Below are 20,478 nucleotides of genomic sequence, written 5' to 3' on the forward strand. Positions count from 1 at the left end.
TTGTGTAGCCCTAATCAGTAATGGTGGACGTGCCACAGCAGCGTTGCACGGTAGCTTTTGTAAGAGCCACCAACAAACTCTTATTTATAAGTTCATCTGGCGGGTATGGCGGTGGAGGGTACATATCACCTGCAGAATGCCTGTCGATACCGGTCCGCAGAGAGAAAGTGATGGCAACACACAGTGACGGTCCAGGCAAGGTACATCCGGTACCAGCATGGACTGATATCACACTTCCTCGTCGCCGGCGGTAGTACAAAGCACCAAGGCTTCGATACTTCGGTGCTACTTACACCTTTCCAGCAAGATAAACCTAGTACATAGTCATGGTAGGAAGACGATAGTCATCCGGGATTCTACCTGGTTCATTCCGTTGATTTAGCCTGAGTCGAGCGAGCATCCCTGCAAGTTTGTCCCACATTATCAGCCAACAAAAGACAACCAAGCTTTGTCCCCCTCGAATGTAACTTAGCTCTACACTAAGCTACAGTGTTGTGATTAATATTAATATAGGAGTTAGTACTACTATCTGCTGTCCAAACAAACACTTCATGTATACCTGAGAGGATAGGGTAAGAGGCGTGTATGGATGGCATTGTACATTGTTACGGGGCCAATCGGACTTAACACATGACTCAAGTGCCGATGAAGCCGAGACTATTCATGACACTGACCGCGACTACTTCGCGACTAAACCACTCACTCCCTTTACTAACTCGGTATATCCACGAATTTAGCATCATCCACCAAGTCGTACATGGTATACTTAGGTACAGGACAGACCTTCGTCCACCCCTGATTGTTCCCTCTCCCTCTCGCAACTTTTCCCCCTTGAGGATCCCCTTGCTTCCTATCAAGTCGCACGAGGAATTAGTCACACTCATCTGAGACCTGTAGATAGCATTTAATGCATGCCACTGCAATGCAACCCTTGATTGGAATCAAGGTTGCCAAGCAGGCCTGTGTGTGAAACGTTGCACGGGTTTATCTCCACTAGCATAATCAATTTAAGGTAAGGTCAAATAGTCATCTACCTAAGAAGCTCTGCTTTCTTTCATTCACAAATCAATTCCTTATTCGCTTAAAACATGGAGGGGGAGGGGGGATTTCCACAATTGCCCCGGGGAGGGTTGTGTGGTGTGTGTTTGTGGTGTGTAATCTAAACAGAGTAACACCCTCCCCAATAAACCTGAAATCAGGAATGCATGGGATCCCTCTTCCTGTCACGGTGACTGGTTACTTCGGGGGGAGTTGTAGATCAACTACCCGACATAGATAACTTTGAGAGGATCATCCCCCCATTCCCATTTGCATGATGATCGATCACAGATAGTCTGTTGAATTAGGTTAAGGTACGGCAGAAGATAGTTTCGTTTATTCCACCTCAACTGAATTTCTAATCTGTTTTATTTTAATCGATGTACTTTTTTATTGGCATTATTTTCTTTTTCTTTCAAGAAGAGTGAGAAACACAGTCCTCTGTACTCCGTCAGTAAAGACTACGAAGAGACCATTGTAGTCCCCAGCTCTTGGCACCCACCGTTGCCACGCTCTTAGTCCATATAGTCTCAATAACTAGGTAACTAGTCCCCCTTAACAAAGAACAACCTACCTTTTAAACCCTCCAGTGAGGTACAGTACCACCCCCCATCCATAATTAAAAATCGAAAACAAGACCCGAGGATCCCTATCCTGGCCCTAATACCAAGCGTCAAAGCGCTGCAGAGCCAAGCCTATCCCCGCCGTCTAAACGAAGAAGAGGAATGAGAGGGGGGGGGGGAAAAGAAAAGGAAAAAAAATACGAGAGTTTCTGACTGGATCCCCAACATTCAGATAGCCAAGGCTTAGCCTAGTGTGGCTGAAGGACTAATCCAACTAGTTTACCTCCGTTGTCTTGCCTCCTGTATTTCCGGAGGGATCCGCTGTTGTATCCATGCTTGCATGCATGTATGTATATGTACTGTATGTATGTAAGTATGTTATGTATGTATGTACATAGGTAAGTATGTACACCCGGATGGGGGAGAAATGAATGTGAAGGTTGAAAAAATTGAATGTACACCTGAGTGTATATGTACATGGTCGTAATGTGCATACCTACCTGGGAATGACTGATATCATGTGGCTTGTTTTGCTTTTTTTATTAATAAAAATGAAGATGGGGAAGCTCGCTTCGTATTTGATGCTTAGTTGGTACTATATTTGATTGTGACTGCCTTCATTATTATTAAAGACCGGGAAATACGGGAGTCTGATAGGCTTTTCCACGGATCGGACGGACCGATTAGGTAATTCACAGCGATCGGGAAACATTTGATGGAATGTCTGATTAATAAAGGGAAAAAATAAATGGAACCAGAAGTAAGTTTTCATAAAAATCGTTTTACCCAAGAACTTTGTACATCAGAAGTGTACAAGTGGCCTCAAGGAAAAGTACAAATAAAGTCAAGCCAAGCAAAGAATAAAATATGACTCAGCATGCCCGAGGATTAGCCATGATACGTACGATACGACGGGAATACGAGCCCACCGGCACTTCTAGGCAGTGTCATCGCCAACGGACGCCGGAAAAAGGCCGACATGATATGCTTAACACCAGTAAGGTTGGCAACTTGGCAGTTTTCCCCGCGTGCGATCCTCCGCAGCATTCCCTATGAACTTGGACGGAATTTCCGGACAGTCGGAATGTTTCGTTTCGTAATCTAGGGGGAGGCAATAGATAGTAGTCCTTTCGTCGGAGGTCGGATATGGAAGTTTTCCAGAGGTAACATGTTTATAACGATGTAACAAATAATTATGGTGAAATACCTCTGTCGAGTAAGTACTAAAAAGAACAAGATATCCCCTTCTCGCCTCTTCCCAATTTCAGCAAATGGAGTCTCAGACCAGTTGAACCAAGTCGGACGTGATTCCACGTCCGACCGTCGCCAAAACGAGGTGGATCGCCGGCAACCCAATGGGATCGGGGCTCGTAGGCGAGGCTCCGCCCAGACCGCAGCTTGGAGGCATTAAAGTATCCGATGGAACCAGTCAGCATACGCCGGGTCTGGTGTTCCTGCTTCTTTTAGATAACTCTGTAATCCAGCGGTTAGGTAATATCTCTGTCTTATTGGGTCTTTCTCGGCCTTCGCCTTTTTTTTCCGCCATAGCCGAGACCTGGCCCCAAGACTTGAGAGACATGGATACCTCACTACAGTACAGTGAGAAAGAGAGTCCGTGAGATACAGACCTCACACGCAGGAAAACTTCCAGAATCCGCAATCGAATGATGAAAAGAACTCCGGGTCCTCCGGATGATCCACTCAGGGGAAACTGTGGCTCATGATTCCTATTTTCTCTTCAATATAACCCTTTCCAGAATCGTATCGGACTCGATTCCGTAACCGCCGACGGGGTGGACTCCATTCATGTGTTGCCTTGTTCTGCCGAGCAGAGTTACATTCTCGTCCAGGGATGAATGGGGCCTAAGGATTTTTTTTTTTTAATAATTTTGTTTTTTCACCACCACCCCCTTGGGCGCTGTTTTCGGACTCAGAAGATCTGTTGGATACGTCGCTTCCTGCCGCAAGGGGCAACCTGAGCGATCGACTGACTAAAAAAAAAAAAGAAAGTATTAGGGTTTTTGGACCAGTCCTAGTATTTCCTTCCCGCTGAAGCTTGACATCACTGTACATACCACATCTAGACTCAATTCAGGGTTCAGACGGAGGAACCTCCGTTCATGCATCCCCTTCGACATATATGTTTTTTGTTTTTGTTTTTTTGACCCTTTTTTTCATAAACATTCCTCAGGGGAGAGTTGGATCCTATTACGTTTCTTTCCCTCTTCTTTGTGCTCTCTTCCCGAATCCACATGTGTGTCTCGGCGCTAAACAAGATTACAAAGTAATAATACTATAATTTGTCTATATTATGAACTATAATATCCTCTCGCTATACCCGACTCTAATTAAAGTAGCCAATCCCTGCTCGTCGACCTATGCTCTATATGAGTGGACTCCTCCCCGGTCCTCCTCCTGTATATCTAGTTAATTTATAGGGCTGTTAGCACTATACGTTATCGAAAGGGGTTCGTCAAAAGGATACAAAGTGGAGCTGCGTCAAATCTCGCTACGGCCCCGGTCTTGTTTCGGATTTATAGAGGAATCCATAGTGCCTCGGGCCAGTGATGGGGTATATACAATGTTTCATATGTAATATTGATATGGATGTAGCATTGTTTTCATGGTGGCCATGTCATGAGATTTACTGCCGGATCGTACATCAAGGCTGGAAATAGTATGCCTCTTACTCAGGCTGCTACATTAAGAAAGGAGTGTTTGACATTTTGAAAGCTTTTGTTGTCTTCTGGTGGAGATGAAGGCATATTAGGGTTTGCATTAGATGATATATACAGACATCGTACTAGTAGACTCTTCATTATCATACATTTATATATTGTACCTGTAAGATTGGAACCCCTTCGCACGCCATTATCCATGGTCCAAATCGAAGGGACGAATTTCAGAAGTCACACGAGCCTATTTCTGAAATATTAGGCAAGTATTGTTCACAGAGGATACATGCTGTTCTTCCCTGAAGGTGGAATATAAAGTAAAACTAAGGTGTGGACAAGTATGGAACTATACTAATTATCGAAAATACATTAGTAGTACTGGATTACGCTCCCCTTTTATTTCTTGTACATGCCTTACTACTCGGCACAAGCAGCCCCTGCTATGCTTTCATCTGCGAGCCCTAGACGGGCTACCAATTGCATTTGCACGAAATATCAATTGTCCAACAGTATCAAGGATTACTGTACTTTCCATTCCATGAATCCGGTCAGAACATGACGAGTATGTGCAGCAGCGTCCGTGCAATGTCAATTTCAAGAGTAGTCAGGTGATGGGATGCTTGGGGCATCTCTCTCGCCTTGCTAGCATTAACCATACTGTTTACACATGTATGAAATACTGTGTTTCCGTTTGCAATATCATCTGACCATGTCTCCCCCTACACAACGTCCTTGATCTGGTACCTTGATAGTATTTTCTGCCTGGTTTATGTCAATGATTCGAGAATTTGCGATATTAATGCAATACCACTATAATTTATCAGAGATATACCTCATTAGGTTCGACTTGATTAATACATGACCTTCTCTGCATCAACCTGAAACAAATTGGAGGAGGCACATTCTCAATGCGAGAATGTCATTTCTTTGTTGGAATATGCCGATAGCTGCGTGTTGCGAGAGCATATATAGTATCATATTTGACCTAATCCAGCCGCTGGCAGATTCTCATTCCTACCAAGGACATAGACATAAAATGAGGGGCCGACATCAGCTCCCCGTTCCTGCGAAGAGGCAATATATCCCCCTATCAGCAGGGTCGTTGTATACAGCATGGTGCAATACGATCTGGCTCAAGAGACATATACAGACATGGAAACATGTTTGGCATCTTTGGCTACGACAAAAGAACTGGCAGATGTGAATATATGGAATAATCAGGCACAGCTTTTGTGGAAGCCCGAAGTATCATTTCACTCAAGAGTGTCTCTTGTCGTGCTCGAAAGTTTAGCCTGCTCATTGATTATGGGCTTGTTCTACCTAGCGTACAATGCCCCCAGATACCAAATTGTATGAAACTCCAGCTGAATCCCAATTAGCTCAGATGCAGCGGAGATAAGCAAGGCTGATAGGTTCCGGGCAGCCTCTGATGGGTACGGATGTTTAAGGAGAGAGCAGAAAAGAGAGCAATGCTTATTACTTCTTTAGTCTACGCCAATGGACTCTCTACCTGCCCAGGGTCAGATGCTGCATATCTGCCTCAGCATACGCACTCAGAGCTAAAGATAAATACTCAATCAAGTCGCAAAAAAACCAAAGGGGCGCCAGAATATCGATATTTCCAAATCATATGCCTTATTATCAATACTGATGCTTTTGAGTTACCCCCGGCCGGTTTGACTTGTCGTGAATTCATTCGATGACTATAACAGAAATAGCGCGAGCAGCGACCAGCGTGATTTCGTGGATATATTACCCTTGGTACCCACAAATGTAGGAGAGTGCAATCCTCAGGACAACTTCGCTAACGGGACAATAGCTACGCTGCGTTGGACTGATCCCCTGCCAACTCAGCAAGACATGAACACTTACGAAACAGCTCTATAGAACCATATATACATATATCACACTTATTGCGGCCCTGAGTGTCAGACTGGTACCGGAAAGGTGACCCACGACACTATGCCAATGCCAGATACAGCAACTACATCACTCCATTAGCCTTGATCTCGGCCTGGGTGCTTCCTGCTGTTGTTCGAGGGGTATGCATCTCTAGTTGCTAGTCCCGGCACTGTTGCAAACAAGCTCTTTGTCAATTGTGTCGACAACAGTCACTAGGACCGTCATGAGATGCATATTGCCGTCTAATTCGGTCGATACGGGTTTGACCTACCCAGACTTTTCTGGTTCTTCACAATCGACCCCATTTACGATGTTGTGTCATTGTATTAGGCCATCTGTGATCTAGACCATATCAAAAGGGGCACGCGGTTGAGTAATCTAGTATGGAATGTGCCCATTGACAGTAATGGGACGCTCATCGAACTCCTTCGTGGGGTAGGGTAGCAGCTGCCATGTAGGGAGACTTACTAGGATCTCTATCAATCAGTTAGTCTTGTTTCTCAAGACTAGCCTAATTTAGTTTTCATTACATCAGTCCTATGCCTAGAGATATACATACCTGAGGCTCGCTTATGATATAAAGCCCTCATGGTTCCTCCTCGAAGTGCCTCTAATATATCTGTAGTTAAATTGGTCAAATGGCGATCTTCTCATCCATCAATTCCCCCTACCTTTACAACTATCCGTCTGAAACTAGCGCGCAGAAACATCGAGATGCATTCTCACCTAGATGCTGGTCCTGCGTGTGGCTCTGACAGTCAAACAGCGCATGAAGACCAAAAGAAGCAGCAAAACCACTCTAAGCAGGTCATTCCATCGTCCAATTCTTCTATTTCCATAGAATAGATCGCATGATCAACCAAGACCTGCTTAAGAGATGCGCAGCAGTAACCATCATTTTTTTTCTCGTTTAGATAACACCCGCTTCGCTGGGGAGAGCTTACAGCTTCTCCTGGGGGCTTTCATTCCCATCCAGAATGCTCCTGCTCTACATCATATATGTTCATATGTTGTCTTTGGTGCCCAGAAAAAAAAAAAAAAAAAAAAGCCAGTCGCATGTATGCAGTACTCCGTACAGGCACATATCACAAGTATAAGCAGACAATTCAGTTGACATGCACTACAGGACAGAAACGGCTGCATATCCCCTCGCCCCCCCGGGTATTAACATACTATGGACATGTAGAGCCTGCATCTCAACCGCAAATATCCGATTTGCATTTGTTAAGGCTACATGCCCTTCTCTCGGTCTTATTTTCGCCAAGACGAATGCCAATATATATCTAGGAACAACTATCATAGACGATGCTTAATTACCCCATACTAAATCCTACAACACCAAGATCTGCTTTACTAATAAAACAACCAACCACTTAACATCAACCCAACATATCCCACAACTCCACCATACCCACTTACAAAATACAAAACGCTGGTTCGAAGTCCCATTCTTTTCTTTGGTAGTAAGGTATATGTATCCTAAAACTGGTCTATGACGACATCACAGGGCGGCTGGCCTAATGGTAAGGCGCTAGATTTCGGCTCTAGAGATTGCAGGTTCGATCCCTGCGTCGCTCGATCTTTTTGTCTTTTTGTTTCGATCACCCTGATTAGGTCGGATGTATTATTCTTGATTGTCTGTCAATTGCACTGTATTATTTGTTTTGGTCATGCTCCTTTGTTGTTTTTCGTTTTGTAGGTAGGACCCTGTCTTGGTCAGGGTGAGGGCTAACTGCTGGTATTTATTAAATGAATGAAGTGTCTTTTTGATGGCTGCTTCTAGACGAGATCTGCTGATTAGTAGGGGGGTAGGGTAGTAATATGGGAATAACTCCAGATACCAGGGTCTCGCCTAGGTCTCCTGGTAGGACTACGTTGAGTAGAATTACCTCAACTGAAGTTACTTAGATGAAACTACACCCAGGAACCAGCAGTTGATATCGACCACTGTACATGTCTATTTAGTATACATTTCAGGGTAGAGTAGAGTAAAATACATTATGTACAGATCAACAGTCCGCCCTGCCGAAATACCGAGGGAAAGAGACCACATCCCGGATACTGGAGACACCGGCCAGGTATCCCAGGAATCGGTCAAACCCCAGACCGAATCCTCCATGGGGCGCTGTTCCCCATCGCCGAAGATCCGCATACCACTGGAGATGGCCTAGGTCTTCACCGGGCTGGAGGTGGGGGTACAGCGGCGTCTCGGAATCGACCTGTGCTTCCGCTTCCGCTTCTGGAACGGATGGTGCGCGGGTCTTGATCAGCCCGTGCTCGCGCATGTTCTGGATGATGTTGGGGAGGCGATGTTCGCGGAGGGAGCCTCCTGCGACTTCGCTAACTTCCGGGAGGAGGAGATCAAAGCAGGCGACTGTTTCGCCTGGTGCTGCGGAGCCATCCCCATTGGATGGTAGCATGTAGAACGGCTTGACGACCTTAGGATAGTCGGTCACGAACACGGGACGGCCGTTGTGAATCACGTCGACGATGTACTTCTCGTGTTCGAGTTGAAGGCCGCCGGTCCATTCGGGTGCATGTTCGAATGTGGCTTGTCCCTTGGCGACTGCATCCTGGAGCTGCTCAATCGCTTGTGTGTAGGTCATACGACCCCACTTGGGCCCCTCCATCATATCATTCCATCGCTGTCTTAGATCAGCACCAGATCCTTCAGTCTGATCTTGGCCGGACTCGCCCGACCGCTTTGCGGACAAGATCTCCTGGCCAACAGGTGTGTCATGTAACCGACGAACCAGGTCCCGGAGAATATACTCCACGGAGTTGGTCAGCGAGTCCAGGTCATGCATGTAGTTCATCTCCGCCTCCAGCATGTAGAACTCGCTAAGATGGCGCGGTGTATCGCTCTTCTCGGCCCGGAACATGGGTGATATCGTCCATACATTTCCTAACTCCGCTGCGTAGGCCTCGAGGTGGAGCTGTGACGATACCGTCAGGTATTTGGGTGCCCGGAAGAAATGCTCGCCCTCTGACTGTGCCCCCATAGCCTCCCGCGGTAGGACTGTGAATGTCTCTCCAGCACCTTCACAATCCGACGATGTGATTAACGGTGGGTGGACCTGAACGTAGCCCCCGTTCGGGGCGAAGCGAAACACATTTCCTAGCTGGTACAAGCATTCGGATCGGAACCGTGAGAGGAGGGAGCTGAATGGTGTGCGCATGCGGAGGTGGGGAATCTGACGAAGGAAATCGGGGCTGTGATACTTTTTCTGGATAGGGTAGGTCTGTTCGTATTATGATAGTTAGCTGCACCGCACTTGATCCTTTGTATGAATCCAGGAAGGCCTTATCTACCTCAGGGTCTGCTTTCCCAAGAACATTCACGTCTGTCGTTTGAAGCTCATGCGTCTGCTCCTTGCCCGGTGGGCAAGCCTTCCAGATCCCAGAAATTTCCACAGCAGTTCCGGTAGACAGTCTAGAGATACGTTGGTTAAAATACCAGTTCTTCGAAACCAATCAAGGGTGGTCAAGCTCAGCAGCGAGATGTGACGTACTCGGCAGCCTGTGCTGGTCTCAAAAAAGCCTGTACAGGCTCAATTGTCGACCCATCTGAGATCTCGGCAAACGCAAAGCGTTTCTGCTTTCGGACGGAGCGAATAAACCCATTCAACCTGATCTCTTGATCTTCTAAACTGCAGGGTCCATTCTTGCTTTGCTCCAGGACTTGTGCGCATCGTAAGAGCGTGGGGCTGACGCCCTGACCTGCAGGTTTATGGCTCAGTCTGGCAACAGACGTAGCGAAGGTTCGCCGCCATGTTCGCATTTCTTGTAGGGAAGGGCACCGAGCTGGTTGTGGTGATGGGCGTTGAGGGCTCTGTGTCTGGGTGAACGCGCGTGCGCCTAAGCGCTCGAGGACGGGCGCGCAAATTAGTTGATCGGCCTGATAAATAGCTTACTGTTATCTCCGCGCCTTTTCAAACGGAACCCTCTAAAGCCCACCTAGGAAATGCAAATGTACTTCGGAGCATATAATCCATTGAAACTAAAAGGCTAACTCTGTAGCAAAGCTATACACTGTATCCGCTTCAGTTACCCTTGCCGGCTGCGCAGCTGCCACAGATTTAATAGCCAAATAATCCAGCCACTCATTCGCCCTGTGTCCCTCCCTGCCTTTATCGAACCCAAACTCTGAAGTTGATAGTATTGTTTCCTTAATAGCGCGGTGTGGCCACATAGCACCAAACAAAGTAGCCTCTTTTAAGAGGTTTGATCGGTGCTTAGCTGTATTGAGAGCGTGGACAACCTTAACCGAAATGTTTTTGGTGTGTTGAACCTTGCCAGCCAACGTGAAAGCTTCCATATTAGACATTGGAATTAGGATAATTCAGTGCACAAGCAAATAACCGGTGGTAAGGTGGCCGAGTGGTTAAGGCGGCAGATTTAAGTAATTCTTGAAATCCCTGCTATCGAAAGATGCATGAGTTCGAACCTCATCCTTACCAATACCTTATTTTTGACAGTAACACTACCGTTATTTTTTATAGATCATTATCATTCTTACCTCTCTCTCCATCGGAGTCTTTCCGGCGGCAGCATAAGTGGACAATTGGATGGCGGCAACTTTGGCAGAACGACTACCACGAAATGGTAAGTGGGCCAGATCTAGACTGATGGAACAGGTCTCCTGTGGCTGTTGGAGAGTGGTTTTGAGCGTCTGGAAAACCCTCTTTGTTGTCATTGGGAGCGAGTCGGAGGGCCTTGGCAGAAACATTTCTCGAAAACAGGCCGTTCGCTTTTAACCGACCCTTGGCTTTTAGTGGCTGCCTTTTGTTTCGGATTAAAGACCGCCCAATGCTGTATCTGTTTGTCTGAAGATGTCGATGTGCCTGGAGGGCTGTATTTTGCGCAGACACGGCAGGCATCGGTGTTGGACCGTCCGAGAATATGGTCCGGCTCAGCCTCTTGTTGAACTGAACTCTCATCACAGCTTCTTCACGTATATTGTAGGATGCGCGCGGGCACTACACCATGCTGTATTATAGGTGTGGTCAGAGATGGATTGCAGTAAGTCGCACGGCGTCCTATTCAATGCTTTTTAACTCCTGGTATCGAGTGGAAGCTGTAGGATCTCATATATGTGCTCCGTCGACATCGTAGTAATATGTAAAAGCTGTGTCTCGATCTCGATGATAGTCTCAGGAAGGGAAGTAGAGGGAAACGACAGAGGCGAGGAGGCTAATTGGTATTTATATATATATTGTAGAAATTCCGAAGGACTGAGGCTGATAGAAAGATGTTTTGCTTCAAAATCTCGAGTCTATTGTAAGAGGACGCGAGGGGTATATATGGATAAATTCTCTCAGTCCTTGACAAAGGGCTTTAAGGAACAATGGATACAAGGAATAAGGGAATATTTGGAAGTATCATTCACTATTCTTAACACTCAATGGGCTTTTATTAAGTAATCCCTTAACCTGACAGTTGATTAGTTCTATAATAGGTGTCATCCACGGTTTTCCACATACGTCCGAGGTTTCTGAGGTAGGTAATTAGCCTAGAGTTATGTACCAGGACTAATGCTCGCTCGTACACGGGCACGAAGTTCTTTCGTAAAAGCTATGTTACTCTGTGGGCGGCGAGGAAATCCCCAAGTTTTGAAAAAAAAATTCACCTTTCGCTGGCCATTTCCGAGCCAAATAATGAAATAAAAACAAACTGGATGTGGAACCCTGGTAAATCGATTGCCCATGCTGACAGACTATACGCCCCCAGGCCAAGAAGCATTGGCCTATGTATAGTCGCCACCATACAAATATACTGATTCTCGCTAACCAGGGCTGCATACCCCCAAGGCATATTCCAAGGCTCCTCGTTATTAATCTGTGTGGCACTGATAGTGCCGATTGTGCTTTTCGAAACTTCTTTACCTTCAAGATCACGAAGCTGGGGGTTTATCAGTTGCAGAAGATCCTCCGTAACCCCTTCTACACCACCATTCTCACGAATAGCGTCGGGGTAATCGCAATGACCAGACAGCAACCTAGGAAGTAAACCCTAGCATTTCCTTGCACAAAGTTTCCTTGCTTGGTGATCTGCGGAATTTGTGATTATTGTGATTCCCACAAGTACAAGGAATGGCAAGGACATGCAGCGCTCGCCGCTGCAGCTTACACAAGAATGCTTTTATCTGTAGTTCCTGTCCATTGCAAAAGTAATCATGACAAGCAGCCTGTCTCTCATTGGATGGCTCCATTTGGGAGGAACTTGCGGTTTGTGGGACGGTAACAAGATATCGAGACGCTTCAACAGGCGGTTGACTCCGGAAGCGGGCCTGACAAGATCGCTTTAGCTGGTTTAGGCGGCGTTGGAAAGACTCAGGTTGCCCTAGAGCTGGCCTATCGTGTACGGGATCAGGATCCGAATTGCTCGGTGTTTTGGATATTTGCTGCTACCTCTGAGAGCACTGAACAAAGCATTTTTGAACATTGCTCAGATGCTTGGAGTTGACAATATCTCACCCGCGGAGGTAAGCGGATTGATTAACCGCTATTTCAGCAATGGCAATACCGCGGGGAAATGGCTGTTCATTTTTGATGGTGCAGATGATATGGACCTGTGGATCAACGGCAGTAGCACCGCTCCGCCGTTGAAGAACTTCCTTCCCCGTTCCCAATGATCAGCAAGGACATATACTTTTCACTACACGTGATCGCAAGCTCGCTGTCAAGTTGGCCTCATCTTCGGTTATGACTATGCCTTAGATGGATGAAAGCATTGCCATCGATCTCCTGGATAAATGTTTGTTTCAAAGGAGCCTCCTACAAGATAGGGAGAATGCTATCTCTCTCGTTGACAATCTTACCTTTCTCCCACTAGTCATCGTTCAAGCAGCTGCGTATATCAATGAGAACGATATTGATCTCAATGATTATATAACACTACTCAAAGAACAGGAACCTGAAGTCGTTGAGCTTTTGGGCGAGAACTTCGAAGACGATGCTGATGGTAACGTGCAGCATCCAGTTGCAACTATCTGGCTCATCTCGTTTCATCAGATTCAATGACTTGATCGACTAGCAGCGGACTGTTCATCATTCATGGCATGTATAAGCCCGCAGAACATTCCTTCAGTCCCTATTACCGGTAGCAGTCTCTAAAAAGAAATGGATTGATGCTCTAGGTGTTCTCAACGCCTATTCATTTATAACCACCCAAGCAGGGAATCGCTCACTTTCACTTCATCGCCTGGTCCATCTTGCAACTCGTAATTGGATTCGGACTGCAGGAATGCTCACACAAACCATATGCACGGCGGCAGATCGCCTGGCAGAAGTATTCCCAATTGACTACTATGAGCATCGAGAACTGTGGCGCAAGTATCTACCTCATCTCATGTGTGTTCTAGCTACAAGGGAGTTCCAAGATCACAACTATCGATATAGACACTTATTCAGGAGAGCCATTGATTGTCTAGTTTCTGATGGCCGGACAGGTGACGCCGAGGTATTGTGAGTTGGGTTTCTAGGTTCAAAGGTGGCAGACGACGCTGAGATTGAGTTCACTTTGGGCATTAAGATCAAGCTATCTCTGATCTACCAGTTTCGACGCCAATACCATAAAGCGGAACGATTCCTTCAACAAGGGGTGGAAATAGGGAGACGTGTTCTTGGCTCTGAACATCCTCAGATCCTTTCCAGTCTGAGTCAACTCGCGGCCATATACACTTGTTTAGACCGAATAAATGAGGCAATAGGGCTTTTCATGGAAGTCCTGGAAGGTCGGAGAAAGACACTTGGATCAGAGCACCACGAAACTCTTCACACCATGTTCAGTCTCTCCATGGTTTATATCGATGAAGATTCGTCAGAAGCGGAACATCTTCTTTTGCAAATATTGAAGTCACAACCAGAAGGTGCAGAAAAGGTGTTGAGTACGATCAGTTTGTTAGTCATTCGCCTAAGACAGGCCCGTGAAGCTGAGGCCGCGGAGCTTTGAGGAGCAACTGCAAGTGGTTCGTAAAGAGCATGAAGGCCTTTATTACTAGAGTGCGCGCACTCTAGCCCTGTTAGGGAAGCTAGCATCAACCTATTTAAACCAGGAGAAGTATGAGAAGGCAGAGGAAACCTTTCTGCAAATCACCCAGAGCCATGAATATATGTTTGGTGAAGATAATCCAGAGCTTCTCCATTATATGGTGGGTCTGGCAACGGTATACCGCCACCAGGGCCGACTGGGTGATGAAGAACAACTGCGAGTGCGGATATTGAAGGGCTACGACAAGACATTGGGCCCAAGGAGCCCCGAAACTTTGAGCAGCATGAGCTCTCTAGTTCATATGTACTGGAGACAGGGTCAGTGGACCGAGGCCGAAAGTCTTTTGAAAAGGCTTATTCCCAGTTTTAACACATTAATACATTTATTTCCAAGGTATTTGGGTCTAAGTACGGAGTACATCGCGTGTAGTACAACCAGGCACCAGAGAATTCACTTGAGTACTGGAATGTGAGCGCGAGGAAAGAGATGTGCCGTTTGTATACTTTTATTTGTTTGTATTGCTACCCTAATTGTAAGCATACAATTGCTGAATCTACAAGGATCATTCTGGGGAATAATTTCAAAAGAAGCATAAGATTTTTATATCAAATTGTTAAGGGGAAAAAATAAAAAAGCCCCGCTTACACCTGAGTGGAACTACAGTGGTAGAGAACACACGCGATCATTCCTGAACACCAAACCCCCAACGAAGTAATACATAGGAAACAGGAATACGGAGAATAAACAAGTGGCAGACTCAATCCTAGATAGTGAGATATTTCAAAAGTAATCCGGCAAAGGAATGCAGTTATCACCTCACTGATCCTTGTTGCTCGTAAGCTTTCCGTTCTTCCTCAATCATCTCGATAGCGTCCGATACCCTGCCATCCACTGCTGCTGCATACACAGCAATCCTCTGGAGCCCGCCTTCCTCCGCGCCTCCATAACCTAAGCTAGCCAGTGCAGACACACAGTCATCAATGCTGCGTTGCCTTCCAGTGCCACTCTCAGCCGTAGACGCGTTTGGGCGGGGTATGGCATCACTGCGGTAAGATCGCCGATTGAAGGTATTCGTCGAGCTCATCTCCCGGCCATCCCGGAGGGAATGACGTTCAGTAGCCCGTCGCCTCAGTGGCCTGGTATTATCATGAGTCTCTTCAGCCCGTAGGGTATCCCACGGACCCGAATGTCTTCGCGACGGATGAAAAGATCTCACAGTCCTGGGGCGACGGCGATAACATGAGGTAGGCATACGATCGTTGTCGCCTTGCTGCTGTGTAGCATCGGTTTCTAGCGATGAAGGGCGTGGTTGGAAACTATCTTGAGCGTCTTGGGGAAATGCACCGGGAAGGTTTTGTGGTGTCGGCCCATACAAACTGTCATGGCTGTTGATTTCGGCACCGCTCCGGAAAGTTGATCTAGTTCTTGGAGTGGAGGTTTCACTAGACGATTCTGCCCCGCCGCGTCGTTCGGCCAGAAAGTGCGCATCTAATTGTGACACTGGTGGGAAACGGCGTTCCTCCGGCTCGCGGCTGAGATCTGGAAGTTGTGTAGATGTGTTGCCGCTTACCATAGGTTGTTGAGGAGAACCTTCAGGCAAAAGAGAGGGATATAGAGTATTGAGTCGTTCCGAGTCTAAAAGTGAGGAGCCAACCAAACTGGTATCGCTAGAAGACGCCCTAGACAAGTGGCGGGTATCACTCGAGCAGAGGTCCGCTACGGTCAAGGGCGCCGATCTCTGCTCGTCGGATGAACCATGTTCTCCACTAGTTTGCGGTTCAGACGCCTGCCTCGCTCTAGTTGGGGCAATAGAGGAAGACTGAAGCTCAGATGGCGCTGGCGGCTGATTAGAGTTTTCTTCGCGGCCCTGTGATGTGTCCAGCGTGGTGATCGGTGAGTGATCACTGATCTCAAGATTGATTGAGTGTCCATCTATATGAGCACCTTGCAAAGCGTCCAACGCCGCTTTTGCTGCGTGGATGGAAGGAAAGCGCAGGTAGCCAAAGCCTGCGTGTCTTCCCGTCTCTGCATCTAGCGGCAGATGTACATCGACTAAAAATCCCTTGGAAGCGAAAACATCGCGGATCATTGCTTCGTGAACACCGAATCCCACATTCCCAATGAAAAGTGATGTTTCGGCAGAGCGAGCTGTGGAAGAAGAGGGTGAGTCAGGTTGAGATAGGTGGATTGCCTCAGGTGCGGCTGCTCCATTGCCATTCTGCCTATGGTGGGACGCAGGCCATTCTCTATGCCGGTGGCGTCGTGGTCGCGGAGGTACAGGTACAGGTAAAGCATTTGCTGGGGGATAAAAAGGCCCGTGGTGTGGCGCATGAGGGTGGGCATGTGGGTGAGGAGCGCCGGGATGAGGAGAATGAGGATGGAAGCCATGTGGTGGAGGAGGCGGAGGCGGAGGAGGATGATGATGATGATGGTGATGATGAGGAGGCGGAGGAGGCGGAGGAGGAGGTCCGTGAGGATGTCCATGAGGTGGAAGAGGTCCATGTGGCCAGAACACGGAAGGTAAAGGAGGCGGCACTGGGAATGTCGGGGGAGGATAAAACGTGTTTGGTGTGGCAAATGGAGGTTGGACATTGCGGGGCGAGGGATGAGGTCTGTGAGGTAGGGGATGTGATCTGTTCCATAAGCTTGGAAACTGCGCATGAACATCTGGGCTTGGTGGGATTGTCGGCGACGATGACTCCGGCTGTTGGTGTGTCGCCATCGAAGAATCGGCGTTGCGATTCGTGGGCAGTACTGAGCTTTCCGGTGATCCAACCTGCGTCGATGGAGCAGCTTGTGTGTTGATGCCCAAAGGTTCTTTCTCGTTCTCGCAGTTTGCGGCTGGATTGGATTGCTGAGCTTCGAGTGATGCTGCCGGGATATTAGACCGGGCACCAGCAGCAAGCTCAGTTTGTTGTGGATTTCCAGGGGCTCCCTGGTCTTGGCTTCTTGAGGCATTGCACCTAAACTCGGATTCGAAAGCCTCAAATAATGTGTTTCCCATGTGGCCAAGTTCAGATGCCATATTACGAAGACCCTCTATAGTTGCGGCTGGGGTAGGTAGTTCAGTTTGGAAAAGATTTCCCGCCCTTTGTCCTCCCACAGTTGATGCGTTATTGAGTGCTTGGATTAAGCTCCTCGCCTGACTGTCCAGAGCTGCAAGGGCTACTTGCACCGAAGACCCAACATGTTCTGGAAGAGTGCGCTGAACATTCTGTAACTGCCGCTCGAATTCAGGTAGCCTAGATCTCACGCCAGCACTAATCATTTCGGCACCCTCCACCAGATTATGCAGAGCATGTGCAAAAGCATCGCTCGGATGCTGACGTCGGTCGTTGGATTCGGCTCTTGCTGGCGGCTCAGCTGGAGGTTCTGGTTGAGAGTTACCATCACGGACGGTGTTAGTGGCATTCAGAATTCTGGCCATCTCAGCCTCAAATGCAGCCAAGAGCGGTTCTGGATCATCGGTCGTAGCGGGGCCAGGAGTTTCGCGACTGGTGCTAGGCTCCTCTTGTGCATTAGACTGAGAAGCATCCGCAGCTGTAGGCCCCGTGCCGATCTCATTCCTATCCTGACCGTCTTCTAAGTGGGGCTTATATTCAAACTTCTTCCATAGATTCTTCACTGAATTAGACCGTCGGATGTCAAATATATGCATCGGCTCAGGGGCGATAGATTCCAGCGTCGGTTGTGAATTGGCAGAAGTATCAACGGGTTCTTCTAGACGTTGGGAAAGCTCGAGAGATGACCCCACCTATGATCCACTATTAGTATGGTAGACAGATATAGTTTGTAAGAGCAGACATACCGTGATGAGCTCGTCGTCATCCTCGTCGACGTATGTAAGCCGGGCTCTAGGATGGTTCACCGTTATCTCATCATAGTCGGTAGCAGACAACCGGACAATGCCCTGATGGCAACTCTGAAGGGTGCTGCGGTCTTCTACCACGGCATGATCAAGATTATGAGATGCAGCGAGATTGTCTTGGGATGAAGATCGATGAAGATCTCTTATCTGAAACGGTTTCAACATTTTGGCTTTCACTAAAATAGCTGCTCGGGGCAACGGGAAGGATATATCCGGGCAAAAAATGACAGCGTGATAGACAAGGGGACGAGAGACAAGATCGTGTTAACTCAAAAGATGGACTCAAGATTAAGGAATGAGAAAGAAAAATAATAGGAGATGCGAGATTAGAGATGGACTAGCCAGAGGTCGAGAGTAACACAAAGCTTGGTGTCAAAAATCCGAGGGGAATATATGAGCTTGCTGCTGAGGCGAACGTGACGAGAGGCTATGCTGTTGCCTATGCAAAGAGCGATGGCAAAAGCAGGTTAAGAGACGGTAGGTAGGTATTACTATTCCTACCTACCAAAGGAAAGCGTTGCCCATCGTCATCCGGATGGCGAAAGGCTGTGTAACAAATCAAGTTCAAAAGGAATTCAGGCAACCGAGTTAGTTAAGGTTGGTTGGAGATGGAGGAGAGAATTGCTTGTTGCGGTAGACAAAAGGATTTAATAGTAGAAGTTAATGAGAAGTATTCCAGTAAATTTAGAGGTAAAGCTTTGGCCCCGCATGACGGGCAGTGATTGGAATATGGACGCTATCAAGTGACCCTCATCTTACGTACTCCCGCAGGCTTAAACCCTTTTCGAGCCTTTGATTTGATGTTTTATTACAAAAACTTTCATGTGCTGCTGCTGCTGCTGCACGGCTACCGCTTGATGTTGGCAGGAACGGTATTGTTCTTGGTATTCTTATGATTGTGTTTGTTGTTATTATTATTATACTTCCTCAATTGAGTATGTCATAACACACGTTCTCATTTGGTTCGAACCCTCTCTCTAATTGGAATCGGTGGTTTTTCCCCATTCCTAAAGCTATCGCAACACCTGTGATACCCGCCCTCTTTGACCGCGACAAACACCTCGCATACCAACAACGCCAATGGCCTACCCTTCCGAGATACGCATCAAAAGTAGATCTACACTTATAGCTCACCGGACGGAGTTTTAAAAACCCTCCCGCTTCCTTTCGCAATTCTCTCGCCCCTTTCCCTCGCAAACACTCCATGGCGCCTCCCAACATTGCCCCGTCGCACACGAAACCGTCCGCGAACCGTAACGTGAAACACGTCGTGCTAGGTGACCTCCTTTTTCAGACCTGGTACCAGTCCATTTACCCAGAAGACCTTGTGAGCAAGGATACGGATCGGCTATACGTCTGTCGCTGGTGTTTCCGGTACTCGTGCGACATAGACGCCTACGCGAAACATACCCGGGTTTGCGAAAATCGAACGACACCTCCGGGGACAAAGGTCTACGATCATGGCGGGTACGCGGTATGGGAGGTAGACGGTGAGGACCATAAACTATTTGCGCAGAACCTCTCTCTGTTCGCGAAACTATTCCTCGATCATAAGTCGGTGTTTTTCGATGTCGCGTCCTTTCTCTACTACCTCCTCACGTTCACGGACCCCGACGATCCGGAGAATTACTATATCCTGGGGTTCTTCTCGAAAGAGAAGCTCTCGTGGGATACGAATAACCTTGCTTGCATTCTGATCTTCCCTCCGTATCAGCATAAGCAGCTAGGCAAGTTGTTGATGGGTGTGAGCTATAAACTGAGTGATTGGGAAAAGGATGGAAGCTTGATAGGTGGGCCGGAAAAACCACTAAGTGAGATGGGACGAAAGAGTTACAGTCGGTTCTGGGAGGAACGAATTGCTCGATATTTACTCGTACGTAGCTCTGATCCTGCAGACGTAGAGGATTCGTCACAGCAGAAGCCAAAGCCGTCCAAGAGCTCTCGGAAAAAGCACACCCATGAAGTTATGACAGTACAAGATATAGGATTGGCCACCGGGATGTTAACGGAAGACGTCATCACAGCTCTCAAAGGCATGGGAGTTGTTGAACCTACAACTCCGACGAAAAAGCGTAAGGCGAACCAAGATGCTGGCGAACCTGACGACAGCGAAACAGTGATGATACGAAAATCGGATGTGCTTGAATGGGCAAAAGCCCATCATGTTACTTTACAAGATCCTGTTAGAGATGAGGGCTTTCTTGGAAGATGGGCACCACGCGACACACCGGAAATCAGCGGTTCAGAAAGTGGTGAGGGTGATGAGTAAATGTATAGACTAATTTCGGCGACGCCAGATCTGGCCACCAGTATGTATCAGTATATGATGATAGAACTTGATGAACTCTGTTAAACCGAGCTAGATGAATGGAGCACGCATTATGAGAGAGATACCATCTGATTTTGATCTTTGCGAGAACTATGTGAGCAATCCCACTCG

General features: G+C 47.4%; 4 protein-coding genes and 2 non-coding genes across 6 annotated transcripts; 4 read left to right on the forward strand and 2 right to left on the reverse strand.

Annotated features, from left to right (window-relative positions):
• Positions 1-7,684: 7,684 nt before the first annotated feature.
• BDV27DRAFT_t21 lies at positions 7,685-7,756 on the forward strand. The gene has a single exon. It is a non-coding gene; the product is annotated as a tRNA-Arg (tRNA).
• Positions 7,757-8,122: 366 nt separating this feature from the next.
• BDV27DRAFT_120735 (asparagine--tRNA ligase SLM5) lies at positions 8,123-10,079 on the reverse strand. The gene is made up of 3 exons (XM_032065188.1): positions 9,691-10,079; positions 9,491-9,611; positions 8,123-9,420 (listed from the first exon to the last, which is right to left on the reverse strand). Exons 1-3 carry the CDS (start codon positions 9,957-9,959, stop codon positions 8,188-8,190), a joined length of 1,623 nt encoding a protein of 540 aa, XP_031932578.1. The 5' UTR covers positions 9,960-10,079; the 3' UTR covers positions 8,123-8,187.
• A 465-nt stretch (positions 10,080-10,544) lies between these two features.
• Positions 10,545-10,638, forward strand: BDV27DRAFT_t22. The gene has a single exon. It is a non-coding gene; the product is annotated as a tRNA-Leu (tRNA).
• A 2,259-nt stretch (positions 10,639-12,897) lies between these two features.
• Positions 12,898-13,200, forward strand: BDV27DRAFT_152990 (uncharacterized protein; the record flags this gene model as incomplete). The annotated part of the gene is made up of 1 exon (XM_032071689.1): positions 12,898-13,200. One exon carries the CDS (start codon positions 12,898-12,900, stop codon positions 13,198-13,200), a length of 303 nt encoding a protein of 100 aa, XP_031932579.1.
• Positions 13,201-14,748: 1,548 nt separating this feature from the next.
• Positions 14,749-18,677, reverse strand: BDV27DRAFT_120736 (RNA recognition motif domain-containing protein; the record flags this gene model as incomplete). Its single annotated transcript, XM_032065189.1, has 2 exons — positions 17,979-18,677; positions 14,749-17,924 (listed from the first exon to the last, which is right to left on the reverse strand). Coding segments are annotated over exons 1-2 (3,163 nt in total), but the record flags the coding sequence as incomplete, so codon positions are not given.
• Positions 18,678-18,868: 191 nt separating this feature from the next.
• BDV27DRAFT_120737 (putative histone acetyltransferase (MysT1)) lies at positions 18,869-20,408 on the forward strand. Its single transcript, XM_032065190.1, has one exon. It carries the CDS (start codon positions 19,243-19,245, stop codon positions 20,305-20,307), a length of 1,065 nt encoding a protein of 354 aa, XP_031932581.1. The 5' UTR covers positions 18,869-19,242; the 3' UTR covers positions 20,308-20,408.
• Positions 20,409-20,478: the final 70 nt, after the last annotated feature.

Source organism: Aspergillus caelatus (assembly GCF_009193585.1).
Source record: "Aspergillus caelatus strain CBS 763.97 unplaced genomic scaffold BDV27scaffold_11, whole genome shotgun sequence".
NCBI lineage: Eukaryota > Fungi > Ascomycota > Eurotiomycetes > Eurotiales > Aspergillaceae > Aspergillus > Aspergillus caelatus.

Bases quoted from the DNA above. Each gene is read 5' to 3' on its own strand.
- BDV27DRAFT_120735 (XM_032065188.1), bottom strand. From the start codon at position 9,959: ATGCGAACATGGCGGCGAACCTTCGCTACGTCTGTTGCCAGACTGAGC. The intron at 9,612-9,690 runs GTACGTCACATC...ACGTATCTCTAG, and splicing joins AGACCAGCACAGGCTGCCGA to ACTGTCTACCGGAACTGCTG. The intron at 9,421-9,490 runs GTAGATAAGGCC...TAATACGAACAG, and splicing joins TTGGGAAAGCAGACCCTGAG to ACCTACCCTATCCAGAAAAA.
- BDV27DRAFT_120737 (XM_032065190.1), top strand. From the start codon at position 19,243: ATGGCGCCTCCCAACATTGCCCCGTCGCACACGAAACCGTCCGCGAAC.